The sequence below is a fragment of the Pyrus communis genome, chromosome 7, assembly GCF_041283825.1.
Source record: "Pyrus communis isolate YQ-2024b chromosome 7, ASM4128382v1, whole genome shotgun sequence".
NCBI lineage: Eukaryota > Viridiplantae > Streptophyta > Magnoliopsida > Rosales > Rosaceae > Pyrus > Pyrus communis.
Genome location: NC_142571.1, coordinates 3,542,814 through 3,560,991, shown reverse-complemented (window position 1 = coordinate 3,560,991; position 18,178 = coordinate 3,542,814). Strand labels below are relative to the sequence as shown.

General features: G+C 36.7%; 3 protein-coding genes across 7 annotated transcripts; 1 reads left to right on the top strand and 2 right to left on the bottom strand.

The window, feature by feature from the left end:
• Window positions 1-2,246: 2,246 nt before the first annotated feature.
• Window positions 2,247-7,362, bottom strand: LOC137734613 (vacuolar protein sorting-associated protein 36). 4 transcript variants are annotated; one of them, XR_011068567.2, is made up of 9 exons: window positions 6,585-7,361; window positions 6,220-6,414; window positions 5,963-6,056; window positions 5,784-5,841; window positions 5,523-5,592; window positions 4,773-4,908; window positions 4,567-4,651; window positions 3,644-3,826; window positions 2,247-2,564 (listed from the first exon to the last, which is right to left on the bottom strand). XR_011068567.2 is itself a non-coding variant. In XM_068473855.2 (9 exons), the coding sequence occupies exons 1-8, from the start codon at window positions 7,227-7,229 to the stop codon at window positions 3,769-3,771; spliced, it is 1,341 nt and encodes a 446-aa protein (XP_068329956.2). In that variant the 5' UTR covers window positions 7,230-7,362; the 3' UTR covers window positions 3,303-3,643; window positions 3,754-3,768. The 4 variants fall into 4 exon arrangements, 2 of the variants coding, with proteins under 2 accessions (XP_068329956.2, XP_068329955.2); XR_015964536.1 differs by having other exon boundaries at window positions 2,434-2,561; XM_068473855.2 differs by lacking the exon at window positions 2,247-2,564 and adding an exon at window positions 3,303-3,643 and having other exon boundaries at window positions 3,754-3,826; window positions 6,585-7,362.
• A 2,587-nt stretch (window positions 7,363-9,949) lies between these two features.
• LOC137735686 (uncharacterized) lies at window positions 9,950-13,345 on the top strand. 2 transcript variants are annotated; one of them, XM_088697615.1, is made up of 3 exons: window positions 9,950-10,310; window positions 10,891-11,829; window positions 11,935-13,345. In XM_088697615.1, the coding sequence occupies exons 1-3, from the start codon at window positions 10,302-10,304 to the stop codon at window positions 13,024-13,026; spliced, it is 2,040 nt and encodes a 679-aa protein (XP_088553741.1). In that variant the 5' UTR covers window positions 9,950-10,301; the 3' UTR covers window positions 13,027-13,345. The 2 variants fall into 2 exon arrangements, with proteins under 2 accessions (XP_088553741.1, XP_088553742.1); XM_088697616.1 differs by having other exon boundaries at window positions 10,140-10,310; window positions 10,874-11,829.
• Window positions 13,346-13,795: 450 nt separating this feature from the next.
• LOC137734746 (NADP-dependent D-sorbitol-6-phosphate dehydrogenase) lies at window positions 13,796-18,022 on the bottom strand. The gene is made up of 6 exons (XM_068474021.2): window positions 17,531-18,022; window positions 16,351-16,445; window positions 16,117-16,234; window positions 15,116-15,248; window positions 14,364-14,583; window positions 13,796-14,233 (listed from the first exon to the last, which is right to left on the bottom strand). Exons 1-6 carry the CDS (start codon window positions 17,661-17,663, stop codon window positions 14,003-14,005), a joined length of 930 nt encoding a protein of 309 aa, XP_068330122.2. The 5' UTR covers window positions 17,664-18,022; the 3' UTR covers window positions 13,796-14,002.
• Between the last annotated feature and the right edge of the window lie 156 nt (window positions 18,023-18,178).

Here is an 18,178-nt window from a genome sequence, read left to right as displayed (position 1 = left end):
ATAGATGGCTTGAATCGTTGAAATACATAATGAAGTAAGCATCACAAATTTGTGTCAAAAGCGTGTGCTCTAGATCCTAACCCATATAGGGGTGGATTTTTTTGCCAAATTGCCGTGCCAACTGAATTGTCAACCATGTCATACCGATTTTTGTGCCAATCGGCAATGGTATGGTATTGTACCGTAATGAAATTTTATATTACGGTATTGGTAATGTATACCGTTATCACGGTATTATCGTACCGTACTAAAAATATAATATGTTAGATAATTTATAAATTATATAATTATATAACACATATTTATAATATATGTAGTTGATAAGTTCTGATGAAGGAACTTATACAAGAAAGGAGGGAGCAACACCTTTTGGAGATATCCAATGAAGTTGATAAGTACTTTGCCACTCCTTATATTAGCATTGTTGTTGGTGGCTTTGATCTCTTGAGTTGGTAGAAATCAAACACAAAAGAGTTCCAAATTCTTTCACAAATAGCCAATGATATCTTTGCAATTCTCACTTCTACCGTTGCTAGTGAAAATGCATTTAGCCTAGAGAGGAGGGTTGTGGACCCTTTTAGGGCATCCTTGACTTCCAAAATGTTAGAGACACTAGTGTGTACTAGTGATTGGCTTATGGTGAATGAAGTAAACTTCTACAAGGAACCAACGGAATATATGCTTCAATTTTACAAGGAAAGGGAAGAAGTGGAAACAAGTAAGATATGCTTTAAACTTTTTAGTAAATTTGTTATTAAATGGTTTTCAACTTTAATTCTTCTTACTACTAATATGTTTTCTTTGTTTGTAATGTAGGCTTGACACAAGTTCAATCTTCTACAAGTTCAATGCCTCCTCCAAAAGCTTCGACATCTCAAACTTAAAGAATTGATCAATGGATCTTTTTAAAGTTTAATTCCAATTTTCATTTGGTTTGAAACTTTAACTTCTATTTGTTTTGGTTTGTGACTTCTATTTGGATTATAAGCTTAATTTTCATCATGAATCTTGATACATCATTTGAACTATTGTGTGTGTGAATTGTGAATGATGAATAATAGATGAATTTAGGCTACACTGTATGAGATAACAGTGCCAAAAAAAAAAAAAAATTGCCCTTGAATTGGGTTAAAAAACAAAAACAAATTTTGTCCCAAAACAAAGTGGCAGTTACCATTACTATACCACATTAACCGAACTATTTGGCAATACCAAACTTCTGTGTACCGAAAGTTTAGTATGGTAATGTTAATAAATTTTGCCAACTGAAAGTTCGGTATAGTAATTGGTACTAGGGTTACCGAACCCACCCACCCTAAGCCCATATGTACATAGAGCCCCCTTCTTATGAGTGATCCCTCAAATAAGCTTATTAGAGCATCTCCAAAAGAGATGTTAAAATTGCCACATAGGCATACAACAGTAATAAAATGGAAGCAAACTCTCTTCAACAGAGCTTTCAATTTTTTATGTGGCGCTGAGTCATTTGAAAACAAAGCCTTTTACTGTCAAATTTGATAGCAGATGTCAAATTTATTAAATGATTTTTTTAATAGATTAATATAATATATAATATATGTTGTTATGTTTTTGAAATATTTAATTAGTTGTCTTAATCATTGGACTCCACAAAAAGATAAAAAATTTACTAAATGACATTATTATTTAATATATTGGGTAAAGCAAAATATTGTACAAAATGTCAAATTACCACATAAGCTATTAACTATCAATTTAATGTTTAAAAGGAGATGCTCTTAACAGATCTTTTGTAGGGCTCACTCCCATCGTATTTTAACAGTACAATATTGGAAAAACTAACCAAAATTGGGACCATGAATTGAATTTTAGCCAATTATTATGTTTTTATATAATTCTAACCACATTTTGACATAAAAGTACTTACACACCCTTGTTAACTAAAAATTGCAGAAGCTAGCAACTTCTGTGGCGAATAATAGTCAACTAATAGTCATTCTAATCCATCATCTTTTAGATCTTATCGCAAAGATTATACAGGCTTTCAGATCTAGGTCCAAAAACATAGATGATTTTTTTTGATAAACCACCCAAATTCAAAACTATTTGACCGTTGAATTAGATAATAGTCATACTAATGTTTCTTTGATAAACCGACTTTGTCTAATTTCTTCACAATAACTGGATGCCTTAAGATTTTTTAATTTGTTTAATTTTTTTACAAATATGATCTTATGAATAATAAATCGAAATATATACAGTTAGAATCCTGGAAAAAAAAAGTTATAGATTGAACTTATAAAGTGTCAAAATGTGTGTCAAAAAAAGTCTCATCCCGACCCCTATACATAGGGTTAGAATCGAGACACATTTTTTGACACATTTTGATTTATGAGACTTAACTACGATACACGCAGTTAATTAATACATTAATCATCTAACAGTCAAATACATGCAAATATAATAATCTCTCTTTTTTATTGCATCTGCAGAGGGTCCTCTTCTTGGAATGAGAGTGTTGACATATTCAACATCAAAACAGGTATATATGGAGATAGAATGAATTTCCTTCCACTTGCATGCTACTACAAACTCAAATCAACCAATGAGATATAAGTAAAGTGGATCGAGTAGATTGTGTACTACTAATTATCACTCTGATCACATTCTCATAACTAATCACAAGCTCATAGTCATACCATAAGAGCTCTAAAACAAACACACACCAACCAATTAACACCAAGCCGACCAGACGGGAGACGAGCTGAGTTTATTCAGATTCGTTACACCGAAGCTGCTGAGTTTATTCAGATTCGTTACACCGAAGCTGTGACTAGTTATGCTTATGCACGAGAATGTGATTAGAGAATGATTAGTAGTATACAATTCCTAAATTTTGAGGCACCAAGGGTCCGTCTGATAACCATCTTGTTTAGTTAGTGTTACTTTTGTGTTAGCATAGAGATAGAGGGAAATACACGAGAAATGAGATATATAAGAGGGGAGAAAGGATGGTGAGAGAGATGTAGAAGAACGTATAAAGAACGTACACAAAATGAAAACTAAAAACCAAAATCTCTTCTAAGTTGTTTTCACTTTCAAGTTTTTGCTTTCATATAATCTCCTTCATTTCTCCCTCCCACCCTTCATCCTTCTCCATTCCTTATTTCATTCATATATTTCCCTCTAATCTAGGAAAAATAAATTCAAAAACTAAAAGCTAAAACGAGTTGGTTGTCAAAAGGGCCCGAAATTAATGAAAGCTCGTTATTTTTCAGCCACCACATCTCACATTACCAGAGCCAAAAAAAAAGAAAAAAAAATTTACCGGAAAGAACACAGAAGCATAGCCTTAAATATCAACCCAAGAATCAATCAAACATAATCAAACTTGAAGCCGTGAAGAAAAGAGAAAACCACTGTAAAAAGACATTTCCGAAAATGGCGCAATAATTTTCTGTTCAATTACAAAGTTGATGTATTTGTTAAGGGCAAGGATCAGAGACGCCAACTCTCAAGAAGCACATATATGCCCATAATTCTATTATATTGGAGTCAAGTATGCCCTTGATGCATCCTTATGGAACCTTAAGTCTCTGCATCGCCTCAAAATTGAAAGTTTGAAGTTTTCCGGGGAATTAAGTGATAAATAGGAAAAACTCACCTGAAAAATTCGGCATTCATCAATTTGTGTACGTCATTCAGCATTCATCCATTTATGTCAGTCTTATTTGCTTCTGATTCCAACAGCATGAAAATGGAGAAAGGAATTACCGCACAAATCACCTCTCATCCAGAAGCAGACACCGCCCTCAACCATGTGTGATAGATTCCATAGTCTTTCACTCTGTCCAAAGACAATATACTTATTACAAACAAATAGATAATGAAAATGTATTGCACGTACATAATAAAAATAAGAGTTAGTCCTACCACCACCTTGTAATCTACATTAATTTTTTACAGAAATGCATAAATGTGAAGTAGGATAGCTTCAGGGTGTAAACTTCAAGATGTATCAAGTTCGTAAGTAGATCGAGGGTTTGGGATGGTTTAAGGGAAAAACTGGGGCATTTTTCAGTGGTTCAAGGCTTGAAATTTAAAGTCACAGGATGGTTATGCTGGACTTTGACAGTGGACATTCCAACTGCTAAACCTCTCACACATACACACTTTACACATGAGAATACGCGGACGCATGCATTATGTGTGCTATCCTAATGTCATAGGGTTCCCATTTATATGTTTTTTTTGTGATGTTATTTCTCGCATTCAAAGTCTAGGATATCCCCACGTACTTGCATGCCTAATATAATGGCCGGAAAACAAAATATTCATTATCTACCCCCATCATCCATCTTTTCACTTTATTTTTACCATTGGCTCTGCCACCAAATAAGTACTACTGTAGAGGTTGATCTAATGATAATCTTTTTGAAGATGCTTAAATTGTATAAAAATCAAATTGAATCACTTGGAGACAAAGTAACTAAGATTTGACAAACACGTTCCTTCAGGAGAAGAGATAAAAGCATCAGATAAGGAGAAACATCAGTCTTCAAGATCAACGACAGATTTTTCACTTACAGGTACAAGTCATCTGAATCGAATTCTGGAAACAGGTTGATATAAAAGCGAAAGCCATCAGGGCTTATATCTCTGCACAGCAAACCTATATAACCAAAATTAATCAAAACTCAACCATAGAACTAATATATTTTATAGAAAACATATACTCTTATGAAGAAAACAACATCAGAGTATTGTCAAACAATGTTCTGCAAACAGGGTACCTTTGCTTTCAGCAGTAAGAAGATGCTCCTTGGCCATGCCTGGTGCAATACCTAATGTAATTGCAGCATCACTAGCACTTATCCCAGTTCGAAGAGCATCAGGCTTTGTTACAAGGGTCTTGATTCTAGCAAAAACCTGATTTAAAAAATATAGTGAGTTGTTTCATGCAACTTGAAATGGCTTCTGATGTAGAATGACAGATGTCATAATCTAAGATGCAAAATAAAGTACATTCTAGTATCGTACATGGCCAGGATGTGTTTTTCACCATTTTATCAAAAAAAGCTAAAAAAAAGGGTGCGTACCATATAGCTTGAATGGAAGAATGGAATAATTCTAATTCCTCCCTATTCTAGCTATCTTACACTAAAGCAATCAAGAGAAACGCCATTTAGGACCTGCATAAAATCTATCTCATTCCTGTTCAGGAATCAAATTCCTTGTGAGGAACTTGGAATTAAAATCATTCGCACCAAAACAAATATTTTTTTTTTCTCTTAAAATGTTAGAACTGAATCTATCTTCTTTTTTGAAACCAATATCCTTTAATCTTATTGTGTACGAAAGCAATTCATTTGAAGCAGGACAACACAAGGGTTAGTAGTGTTATGGTTATGGTGGGCTTTAATGGTGTAATAGTATACATGCTTTCCACCATTTTGGCTCGGAAGTGCAAAGCGGATGTGTTTCAACCAAAACAATTACACAATTTTATGAATATAAAACAGCTTATAATGATATAAGATCACCTCTTCGTCACTGTGGGACTTATTCTGGATGACCATGACTCCACTATCAAACTTACGAAGCATTACTGGGCTGAAAAGAAAGAATAATCAACAAGATGATATTATGGTACTCTTGCCGTACTCATGTCACATAATATTGATGCAGACAGGTAGTCATTTTTTACACATTACAAGTAACGTGAACTAGCATTTATAGTTTGCATTATTTACTAACGTATTTCCATGCTTTCAAATAAACAAATTGAAGAAATTCCTACATACACGTCAAACTTCTCCCAAAGAGAACACGCTTGCAGCAAATCCTCTGGTGAGATCAGTTCTGCATAAAGAGAGATACTAAGCCACGTTTCACCGTTCAAAAATTCCAACATGAACTCGAAACTTAACCAATTAGAGCTAACAAAATTAAAAACAAGAGATGAGGTATTATCACACAACACCTGTGCCGCGAGCACGATTGAAGAGACAGTAGATGTCTATGAGATTCATCATTCCTCCAGCTTTCTCAAGTGGAAGCCTGACAAAATCTGCTAACTATTTATCAGAAACAACAGAAAATTAATTTTCTTTTCGAAGACGAAGAAATTGAGAAAATAATAAATGACATGATGCATTTTTCGTGTGAGCGTTAACATCCAATAAGAATGAACATAAATAGAGCTGATTTCATTCACACAAAACACGGAAAGAAGACAACCTGACGGGACAATTGTTGGTGATACTGAGCACCAGCAGACTCCTTAGTGACGGGCGAAATAATACCAACACTCAGCATCCAATCCTGCATCTCTTGTTTGGAACCCAATTCCTCGTCATTTGGCTGCGAAGTCGAGCCAGATAAAAGCTTCTGCCTCATTTTTTCTGCTAGCATCACCATCTCTTTAGCCTTACTCTGTAAATTTAATATTACTCTACAACTTAAAACCATTCACAAACAGAATGCACGCACACTCAACTCCAATCGAAAATTATACAAATTGAAGAATTCAAATGCAGCAATTAAAATCCCTGAAATTCTAGAAATTGTTTGTCATGGTAACCGAAAGACGACATTTTTATTACCATGAGAGCATTCAAGTCCTGGAAAGCGTCCTGCAAGCTCTTATCGGTACTCTCCCACATCTCCTGTTCTTTCCTCAATATCCCCGAAACTCCAACCATCCTCACCGTCCCTTCCCTCGTATACAACCCGGAGCTGGACGCCGAACCGGAACCCGAAACCGCATCGGAGCTGCCCGGCTCATCCCCAATCTCCCAGGCTCTACCCCGCCAGCTCTCCCAAAATTTGCTCAAAAACGCGTCCAAATCGCCCTTCCCCCTCACCACCACCGTCACAACCACCGACCTCGAACCCGAACCCGAATCCGGAACCCGGCCTTCGGGCGAAACCGAGAGCTGGAACCTGAACCGGGGCGAGGCGAACATGGACTTGATTGACTTTTTGGCGGCAAAGATGTGGGTGATGGCAGCGAGAGGGATGGCGGAGGCTGAAGAAGAGGCCGTGGCTATTGTGGTGGTGGAGTCGGGAAGCCATAAGAGGCGGTGGGTGGTGAGAATGAGGAGACCCGATTTGAGGTGAGGGAAGTTGGGGAGATCTTCGCATTCGAGGTCTACGGCGGAAAGGAGGGAACATTCGATCTCAGTTGGGAGAAGGACTGGGCGGCCGCTCGTGGTTAGCTCCGCGGCTTGCAGGCAGTTCCCGGCCATTTGACGACCATGGGAGTCGTGAATCGTGATGAAGATGATAATGTAATCACTATGATGATGACTCAGTTTGGTTTGAACTGCAGGATGTGGGAATGGAAGATGAAATAGTAGAAGTCAAAATTATATGGCTAGTGTGTAAATTTTTTTTTTTTTTTAATCAAACGATATATTTGCTAATGACGGATTTCGGATTTCGAATTCATGTCGTTATATAAGTGCTTAACTCTTTTCCATCATTATGATAAAAGACATCTTGTTTTGGTGTGTAAAATTTCAACATGCATTATTTTTTTTTGGTACGGTAGGTAGACTCTCGCACGTTAAAAGCTCGGGTAAAGAGCAAGCAGTGTATGATGAAAATATAAAGAAGATACAATACTCCTACTTTTCTCAAGGTTATTGCATGTCTTTTCCATGCTCATTTTTTACTAACATCAGTAAAAAATAAAAATAAACTAAGTGATACATGGATCTCATTCCGTTTCAATCTCTATTAAAGGTTTTCTCTTATTTTTACTTATTTATAACACGTTATCAGCACAACCCCCTAATCAGTTTTTCATTTTCCTCAAAATGTTTCTCATAAGAATTTTACGGTTTCTCTTTCTTTTCTTCATCACATGTTGTGTGCTTCATCGCCACCACGATGAAGATCTGAAACCTCCATGCCTTGTCCTAATCCTCATCTTACTAACTACTTATGTTTTTAATTTCTTATTTGGTATAACACCTAACTACTAACTCAATATTTGTTATGCTAATTCTGTTACTAACTTGAGTGTTGCGGTATAATCGTCTATCATGCATTACATAATTCCAATAAAGTTATGCGCTACAATGGCACTCCTCATCAACTTTTTGCAGTGGTAATACTCGATATTGATGGCAATGTCTGTGTAGTGAGTATCAATAATTATCTAACCATTTTTAATTAATATTCTTATAAGTTATCCTTGAGTCTGAGTTTCAATTGCTTAGTTTGTTCTGGAGTTCAAAAATGAAAATTTTGTAAGAACCAAAAGTTCATCGCAATTGACATCACTAGAAAGAACCACCTTACATTGGTCGTAGATGCAAATATCCATCTTGAGGCAGGAAATTTTGGGGACACCATTAGAGAAGAAAACACTACAACCTCCCAAAATCAGGCGAAAGCCATGATATTTATTTGTCGCCACATCCATGAAGGATTGAAAAGCAAATACCTAACGGTTGAAGAGCCATTGGCTCTTTGGAATGCCTTGATATAGATATAATCACCAAAAAATGGTGACTCTCTTTATAGCTCGTTATGACTGGACACACTTGTGAACCTAGGATTTTAAGTTAGTCGTTGAGTATAATTCTGTAATTTTCAGAATCAGCTCCCAAATGAAACTTTATGAAGAAAATGTCACTAAAGCATAAGCGCCAAAAAAACATTCAGTACTTGACAACCACTAATTTGCTTCCGCAGTAGCAATATAAAGAGCGTGGGTTTACATAGTACAGTCAGCTGATATCAGTACTCCTTGTGATTGAGCAGAACAATGTGTTTTTGATAAAAAATCATTGACCAATTGGATCGACGCCATGCTTAGAAGTGAACGATGCTTCCCTTGAAGCAAACACTTGAGCTATCTTGCGAACTAATACTAGTTTCTTCTCTAATACGCATAAAGCCCGCTCACAAACTGGAGATGTGTTCACTTATGAAAATACTGCAATATCATGGCACTTAACAAAACAAACTCTAGTTGTTACATCTTCCAATCACCCAAAAATACTTCCTTGTTAAGATCAATGATCCATAACATTTGAAACTCATGTGGTCTATCTTCAAAAGGAAACACTCCAACTATCGTTCATGAAAATAATGTATCGTGTATTGCTCAAATGAAGGAATAATTCATCGAAGGCTATAAAGACTAAACACATATATTTAAAGTTTTTCAATACACATGAGATTCAGAAGGCTAAAGTTATGAAGTCAAACAAACTCGTTCCAACAATAATCTAGCAGACCAATTCATCAAATTTCTACCAAAGTGTATGTTCCAAAAGCTGATGCATGATATTTTTTAAAATTGCATTTTGTAAACCACATTTAATTGTTGATGGTTGATCTCCATTTTTTAACTCTTTGAATATGTTACCAATAAAAAATAAGCACGTTAATTAACATTTAATAATCTGATCATCAACATCTACATCATTTGGTTTACAAAATTTAGCTTAAAAATTTGGTTTCCCGATTACCCTTTCTTAATTGGGTAATGCTAGAGAGACTAAATTTTATAAACTAAATGACATGAGAGTTGATGATTGGATTATTACTTAACATGCAATGCTAAAAAGACTAAATTTGTAAACAAAATGACATGGAAGTTGGATGATTGGATTATTGTTGATAAATGTGCTCATCTATATTAGTAATAAATCATTTAGTTTGCAAATTTTATCTTCAATAACGTTACCCTTACTTAATTGTTGGTACTGTGGTGACTTTGTGATTTTATCAATAAAAAGATGGAAATAGGATCCTCTCCTGAGCAAATGCTCAGGATCCTCATGACCAACCAACATGGGCCGTTGAATTTTGATCTACCTGCTACAAACAGAAGATCCCTCTAAAAATTATAATAATTGTAGCCGTTGGATCAAAATATAACAGTGCGTGTTTGTTGGTCATGAGGATCCCGAGCATTTGCCCAGAAGAGGATCCTATTCCAAAAAATGACATGTGATTCTTTCCTTTGTTTTCAAAAGTCAAAGATAAATACTTTCTCCTCCATCCTCGTCGGAATTCCCAAACCAGACAAGAAGAAAATAGTTTACTTATTCATTTTTTTACGTGGAACCATCAATGTCATCCATGGAAACTTACCTTTCCCTTCCCCATCTGTAGCAAACCCTCCCTTCCCGTCCCTTCCGAATGATTACTTTTGTTTGTTGAATTCTATTGAATTTTCGTTCTGGGTATCGGCGTTGGCATTGGGCATTGCATAATGATGGATCCACACACAAGTGAAGGAGGCACCCTTTGAAGAAGAAGAAGATTTTTGAGCACATCTCCAACTCCTTCATGCAAAAATGATGCAGGTAATACAAATCATGCCTTTCTTTACAAAACTAGTCTTAAATTGTTAGGAAAACTAAGGAAATGGTTGAAAACTTTGAGTTTTACGATAAGGACAAAATAAAAGGTAAAGTGAATGATATCAAGATTGACTTTTTAGTGTAAAAATGTAGTTTTTCGTTAAAATGAACAGTATCGAAAGCTTTTCGTTGAAGTTCCTAGATTGTTTGCAATCAGTAAGTTTTGCTATATATGTCTAGAAGGAATTTGAGATATTTCAATTGGCCAGCACCCAGCAGGCAGCAGGTTTTTCATTCTTTTTACTATCACTACCTGGAAAATGGAAATCATGATCGTAATTGATATGAATTGTAAAGAGTAGATAAGCTTTATGAATAACAGATGTTGATCTTTGAACGCGTTTAGGAGAATATAATGTCAAGAGTAATATAATTTACTTGTATGTGAAAAATCAAAGGATTTGGTTTTTTGTTTTGAATTTGAGGATGAAGAATTTGATTTCAAAATCGTTCGTTGAACATTCTGTTGGAAAATAGAACTTACTGGTTAATTTGGTGTATTAAAGGATGAAATTGTTTGTAGGAATTGTCAACCATTGATGATCTACCTGCAAGTAATGTGGAACTCAAACCGGAAAAGATTGAAGACGGGAAGGATGGAGGTCCTTCGTTTCATTGTGATCTTTACGACACAGAATTAGTTTACAAGATAGCTCAAGTGTTCATCCCTGGATTAGCTACAGCTTGTGTTGACAACACATCTGGTGATATCTTCAGGACTGCTGGTTCAGTGGCTGCTGATCTCAGAAAGGAAATGGTGGAGTACATTACTCAGAGAAGCGAAAATTTTGTAGCGGAGTCTGTTATCTTGGAGGGTGGGACTGATGCACAAGTCTCTGATCATCCGTATGACATCATTTCTGATTTTGTTGATGACTTTGCAAGTTCCAAGAGAAATCTGTTTAGTCGGGTTACAGGATGGCTGCTAAGTGAAAAAAGAGAAGATAACATAGATGATTTCGTTCAAGAGATGGAAATAAACGGGTTTTGGTTGATTGATAAAAGAGAAGCAATAGCACAGACTCTGCTTAAGAATGTCGACTTCAAGAATGAACATCACTGCAACATGAAGTTTAACTCTTCAGAAGCGCTTGCCGAGCATGCTTCAAGCTGCAGTTTTAGGTCTATGACTTGCACAAATGAAGGTTGTACTATTGTATTTTGTGCAAGTCACATGGAGAAACATGATTCAATTTGCCCGTTCAAGATAATTCCATGTGAACAAAACTGCTCCAGTACCATCATGAGACGCGAGATGGACAGACATTGTATTACTGTCTGTCCAATGAAGCTTGTTAGTTGTCCTTTCTATGCAGTGGGTTGTCAATCTCCTGTACCACACTGTAAAGTTGAGCAACATCGTTTGGATGATCTCCATTCTCACTTGCTTTTCATTCTTCAAACTATCCACAAGGAAGCATCTGCGGAGGATCTAAAGAAACGGGTGGAGCAAGTAGAAAAGGTGAGTTTCTTCGTATGTTGCATTTTTGTTGGACATAAATTTTAATGGAAATTAAAAACAATGATATGCTAATTAAGATGATCACATTTCATGTTTACATGGCAGGCATCTTCATCCAGTCAATTAGCAGATGCTCGAGATGTGAGATCGTTAACATCTGCAGTCAAGGGTATTGAAGAGAAACTTGGTCCAATGGAAGTGAGCAGCACGCACCCAGAGGATGTTGAAGCAAAACCAGGACCAGCAGAATTGAACGGCAAACATCCAGAGGATGTTGAAGCAAAATTAGGGCCAACGGAAGTGACCAGCAAACCCACCGAGGATCTTGAAGCAAAACTTCAGCCGCAGGAAGTGAACAAAAGAACCCCAGAGGCTGTTGAAACAAAACTAGGGCCAAAGGAAGTAAGCCGCAAACCCCCAGAGGATCGTGAAACTAAACTAGGTTCAAAAGAAACGAGCAGCAAAACCTCCAAGGATCCTGAGGCAAATCTCAGGCCAAATGAAGTGAGCAGCCAACCACGAGAGGATCTTGAAACAAATCAAGGGTCAAAGGAAGTGAGCAGAAAAACCTCAGAGGATCCTGAAGCAAAGCTTAGGACAAAGGAACCGAGCAGAAAATCCCCTGAGAATGTTGAAAAAAAACTAGCGCCAAAGGAAGTGGACGGCAAACCCCCAGAGGATCATGAAGCAAAAATTGGGACAAATGAAGTGAGCAGCCAACCCCGAGAGGACTGTGAAACAAGCCAAGGGTCAAAGGAAGTGAGCAGCAAACCCCCAGAGAATCCTGAAGCAAAGCTTGGGTCAAAGGAACTGAGCAGAAAATCCCCGAAGGATGTTGAAAAAAAACTTGCGCCAAAGGAAGTGGACAGCACACCACCAGAGGATCACGAACCAAAAACCAGGACAAAGGATGTGGACAATGAATCCCTGAAGGATATTGAAGTAAAACGTGGGCCAAAGGAAGTGAACAACGAATCCCCGAAGGATATTGAAGCAAAAGTAGGGCCAAAGGAAGCGAGCAGCAAAGACTCAAAGAATTTTGAAGCAAAAGTAACTCCTAGTGAAAGCAGCAGCAAACCCCCAGAGGATCTTGAAGCAAAACTGGGGCCAACAGAAGTGAGCGACAAACACAAGGATAGTGAAGAGAGTAGGGAAACCTCAACTTCGAAAAATGTCTTTGAGGAAGCTGAAACATAAAACCTAAGTTACCTAACCTGCCAAGTATCCTGTTTTACGTAACCTCATTCGCGTTTGATGGAGCCATCGCGCTGCCAGAAACTGACATCATCTGTACGTGTCCACTTGGTTCCCGACCAGTAAGTTTGATCATTACGTAGATACTTTTATGATCAGCTTATTTTTTGCCTCATTGTTCATTCTTTGTTTACCTTAATCATTCTTTGTTTGTGATAAAGTTTATAGGTTTAACCATGGGATTTGTTTTAATTATTTTTACTTTTGGCAAAATGTGGTAAACAGTTTTGTAAATGAGAGTTTGAATGCAAGAATTTCTCAATCTTTTTGCCCGTGATCTAAAGTTGAATATACCTGGACGTCTTCGAAGCGTTTAGAGTTTGATCGTGCAATCTTCTTCTCGGGTTAGTGATTCATTAGGTGATATGGCTGTGATGTTATTTTTTTTTATCTATGGCCTGTTTGGTTGGGGAGAAAGTGGAAGAAAATGGAATGGAAAAAATGGTTCAATTCATTAAGCCGCCGAGTTAAAACATCGGTGGCGGCGACATCTCTTTCCGTCCAACTTTTGTGTTCAGGAATGAGAAATATTACAGAAACAAGAGGGAATACTTAGTATAGCAAGAAATGTTAAATCTTTCCAACAGCTTAAGTTGATAACTCCCAAGTCCTAACCAGAGAATTCTTTACCATGTCACAATTTCTTCGTCTATTTCAAGACGAAAGTAGAGCTGCAAATTTAAAATCGAAATACGAAATGCAAACAGAGGACACGCAAGGGAAAACAATGACATTATAAAGAGTAGGTTCATTCGATAGATAAATGGAGTTTGTGGAGTTTTATCTAACTCGTCTACTGAACCTTCAAGAATGATCCAGCTTGAAGTTTACAACTCGGAGAAAGAAACATGGCTCCAGTACTCTGTTATTCTTTGCCAACACAAGGCATTTGCTCTCACGGATTGAGTTATCGACAAATCTATGCATACAGATCAACGCCCCAAAACTTGGCAGGTTGATTTGTCCGGTGTTTCTTGTCTACCTTCCCAATCAGGTCCATGTCCTCTTTTGTAAGCTCAAAGTCGAAAACTTGGATATTCTCTTTCATTCTCTCAAGTTTTGATGTCTTCGGGATGACAACCGTGTTGCGTTGGATGCCCCACCTTAGAACAACTTGGGCGACAGTCTTTTTGTATTTCTCAGCCAGATTCTGACAAAAGAGGAATGTGATTGAGAGGAAACAAATCTTACTGTTAGCAAAGAAAATTAATTTATTTTCCTAGTAATTTGAAAATAAACCTAGTAATTCAAGTGATTAAAAAGAAAAAAAGCAAGCTTACCTTGATAACTGGATCATCCAGACATGAAACTGAACCAAACAATTCGATGTTGGCGGCAGCACCTCCAAGAGGAGTGTGGGCAGTGACACAGATGCCATGCTTCTGACAGAATTTGACAAGAGATTCACGCTGGAAGTATGGGTGAGTCTCAATCTGATTCACGGCCGGCTTCACTTTGGAATAAACTAAGCAATCTCTCGTTAGAAAGATATCATAGTTACTGCAATTAATTGTTTCATCAGAGCACAATTCATAAACAAAAGAATTGACAAATGAATGAAATTTAAAAACCAGAATATAAAAATAGGAATCTTCCACTAGGGCCAGTGCACATTGCAATAAGCTGATCAAGGAGATAAAGAAAGTTGCTAACAGGGCCAGAACTCAGAGAATGCCGGTTTATTGACATAAACCTAGTGATATTGCGACATAACTTATAATCTTTCTCTAACTGCACATCATGTGTAAGTTTGTAACATGCAGCAACAAGCAATAAGACACAATAGTTAACCTCTACCTGAACTCGACTATATAATCTCCACTGAAGCTGTAATTGTAAAAATTTATTACCATTTTAACGTGCACACACACAAGGTTTCAATTTTCTTCAGCAAATTCACTTACATTTTCCTAAGTTATATAGCTAAAACAATAATAATGCATAAGGAATAATAGGGATAGCTACTCTAAAGACACAATATCATTAATTTTGATTCATGTAGTCGTTGAATGAGCTAAGCTTTTAAGATCACCTAATTCCAATGCTACGAACTAAACCCATAGAGACCAGCTCTTCCATAGCATGCCAGGTAGTTTCCAAAGATACAGTTGTGTCTATTTCTAGCACCCCATCCTCATCCAAAGCACTGCCAGTCGTACCAACTCCTGCACGTATGTTAATTAATAGACAGATGAATTCAATAATCAATTTAAGGATGAAGAAATTTGAAAACTAAAAGAAAACAGTTCATATGCTAATTCAAGATGGGAATGAACATATATTTTTTTATCTTAATCATCAAGCCGCCATTTTAACTCAATAGAGTTTTTTGAAATAGTAAGTCATTTGTAAGCCAGCATGCATGAAAAAGAAACTAAGGTCGTGTCTGGTACTCTTGATTCTTGAATTGGTTCTCCAACATATGGAAAGCCCATTTCCCCAATATAATAGAATGAGCACCCACTAACATTTCTCCCCCACTTCAATTCCATTCCTATTTAACACGATAGAAAAGAAAAGCCTAATACCTTCATCAACTCCTTTCCACGACCTTTTGTGCCTCACTTGCCCCTCACTGTCTGATTCTCTCTTCACTCTCCTCACACACCCTAATCAGTTTGTCCTTTCTGTCCCTCCCAAATCACTCACATTCACTTTGGCTCTCAGCCCTCAGCAAGTCATTGAGTTTAGAATTATTCCTTAAACCCTGGTTTGGTTTGGATTAGTGAATTGTAATAGTATTGCTTTCTGTTTCTTACTGAACTCTTTTAGTCTGCAGTGAGTTTGGCTAGGTAACTTAGATAACTCAGGAAAGGTTATACCCTGAATTTTCTTTCCACTTATCAATTATGTCCTTGACCATCCAAGCTGTACAGACATCAGTTGGTAGCATGTAAACTGTTTTCCCTTTTTAGTTATCCACAGTTTTCAATCACGCACTATTATTGTCAACAAGATTTCAAAAATAGTGGAGTACATATACATAATACAGAGAATTTTTGCATAAAGCATGAGAAAAGCAAGAATAAATACCGGTATGCTTGGTGGCAACAGGAAAGTGAACAAGGTACAGATCTAGATAATCCAACCGAAGTTTCTTCAGACTATCTTTACAGGCCTCTACCACATGTCCATGATCTGAATTCCAAAGCTGCATTAAGGATGAAGAAACAGGGAGAAAAATAAATGCTTAAAGTCTGGACAATGAAGAATATGAACTAGTGAACTGGAGCAGAAAAAGAAATCTTGATTGAAAAGTAAACTAGCCTTGGTGGTGATGAAGAGATCCTCTCGCTTAACAAGCCCAGTCGAAAGTGCTTCTGCAAGTGCCTCCCCAACTTCTGGTTCATTCTTGTAATCAGCTGAAATCAGCATTAACTCGTCAATGTATATTACAACCGCAAAGGTAAGTTGTGCTCCAAGCTACAAATATTTACCGCCCATATAGGGAAAAAATGAGTAGAACCTAGATTCAAACGTTTTAGCAAGCACAAGAAAAGCCAAACCCAAAACCTGAACAATAAACTGTTTCATGACTTCTTGTGCTCAGTAGGGGCAAATCACAGTGAAGAGGCCAAATACAAATACAGTTCAGACACAAATTGGTAACTGGCAACCACCCCAGGGAGAATGCTAATAAGCACTATAAGCCTAATAGCTTCAATTTTACTATGCAATCTTCTTAAATTTGGTGAACTTCGAATACATGCATCATGCATGTTTATCATCAGTCATCACACACACGCGCACTGATGGAGGAGCCAAGTTAAAAATTCAATAAATTAGTCTCTTTACTTTCTTTTGTAATCAATGCAGTTCAGTCCGCAAGTTCTTTACATTTGGGTCTCTCTATGTTACAATATTAATAATTATGTGCCATAAGTTAGTCTTTAGAATTCCTACGTATATTAATATGGATTTTTCCAATTTCATATGCCAACTAGCCTATCAAAAGGGCTACTTTGTAAGCTTTTAAGATTAGTGTTGGTGACAGAAATTCTGGAAATTCTGGTTTCTTACTTGTGTGCGAGGCACAACAACCTTGGAGTGATTCCAAGGAACCTTCAGCATGAGGCTGAAGGGCATTGTGATGCCGGAATTTTTCTAATTTCCCTATCGGAGTGATTCCAATACACCTTTGGTTTAGTGTGATGCCAAAGGCCGGAAGTGAGTCGGGACTACATCAAGCACACACAATGCTTTTACTCTACCAGAAGTGGTTGATGCAACTAAAACCCAAATCACAAATTAATTGAGCTACATCACAATATAATTCATAATTTCATATCGAAACCTAAGTACCAATAATCTAAGGAACCCTCTTGACATGGTGTAATTAGAGCATTTTGAACGAACCCAGATCACAAATTATGAAATGAAAGGAAAGAAATCAAACCCATATGAACAAAAAAGAAAATGAATGAGAGAGATATGGGATGATCGATACCAGCGCAATCGAAATGGCGATAGCCAAGGTTGAGGGCATTGAAAACGAGGTCTCTGATTGCTTTTCCTTCCATGCGCCAAACACCCAGCCCCACTACTGGCATCTTGAATCCACTGTTGAGTGTTATCGCCATTTTTCGACCTTCCTTTCTTTCTTTCGAGTTTGCCTCTGCCTCCTCGTCTGCTTCACTGTGATAGTATGTGCTAACCCTCCGTAGGAATGGGATTGAAAGAGGATAATGATATTCACACGCTCGTTAATTTTTAGTCATCGATTTTTTTAAATACATTTAAAGTTGAAAATTAAAACGAATGTGTGAGAATTAAAAATAAATATGTAGATAGGAATGCATTTAAAAATGAGAAATGACTAAAAATATAAGGAAATTAGATATAATATAAAGATTTTAAATTTAGGATTTTAAATTAGAAACAACGATACAAAAGACATGAATGATAGAAATAAAAGCATTGAAAATGTCTAAATACCCTTGGTTATATTTCAATAACGTTGACTAAATGACTAAGGGACATGCATTCAGTTGGAAGTTTAAAAGATTTAAAAGACTTTACAAATTCATATGTATTTAATGAAGATTTAAATGAATTTATGGAAGTCCACAAGTATTCAAACAAGATTTTAAGGGGT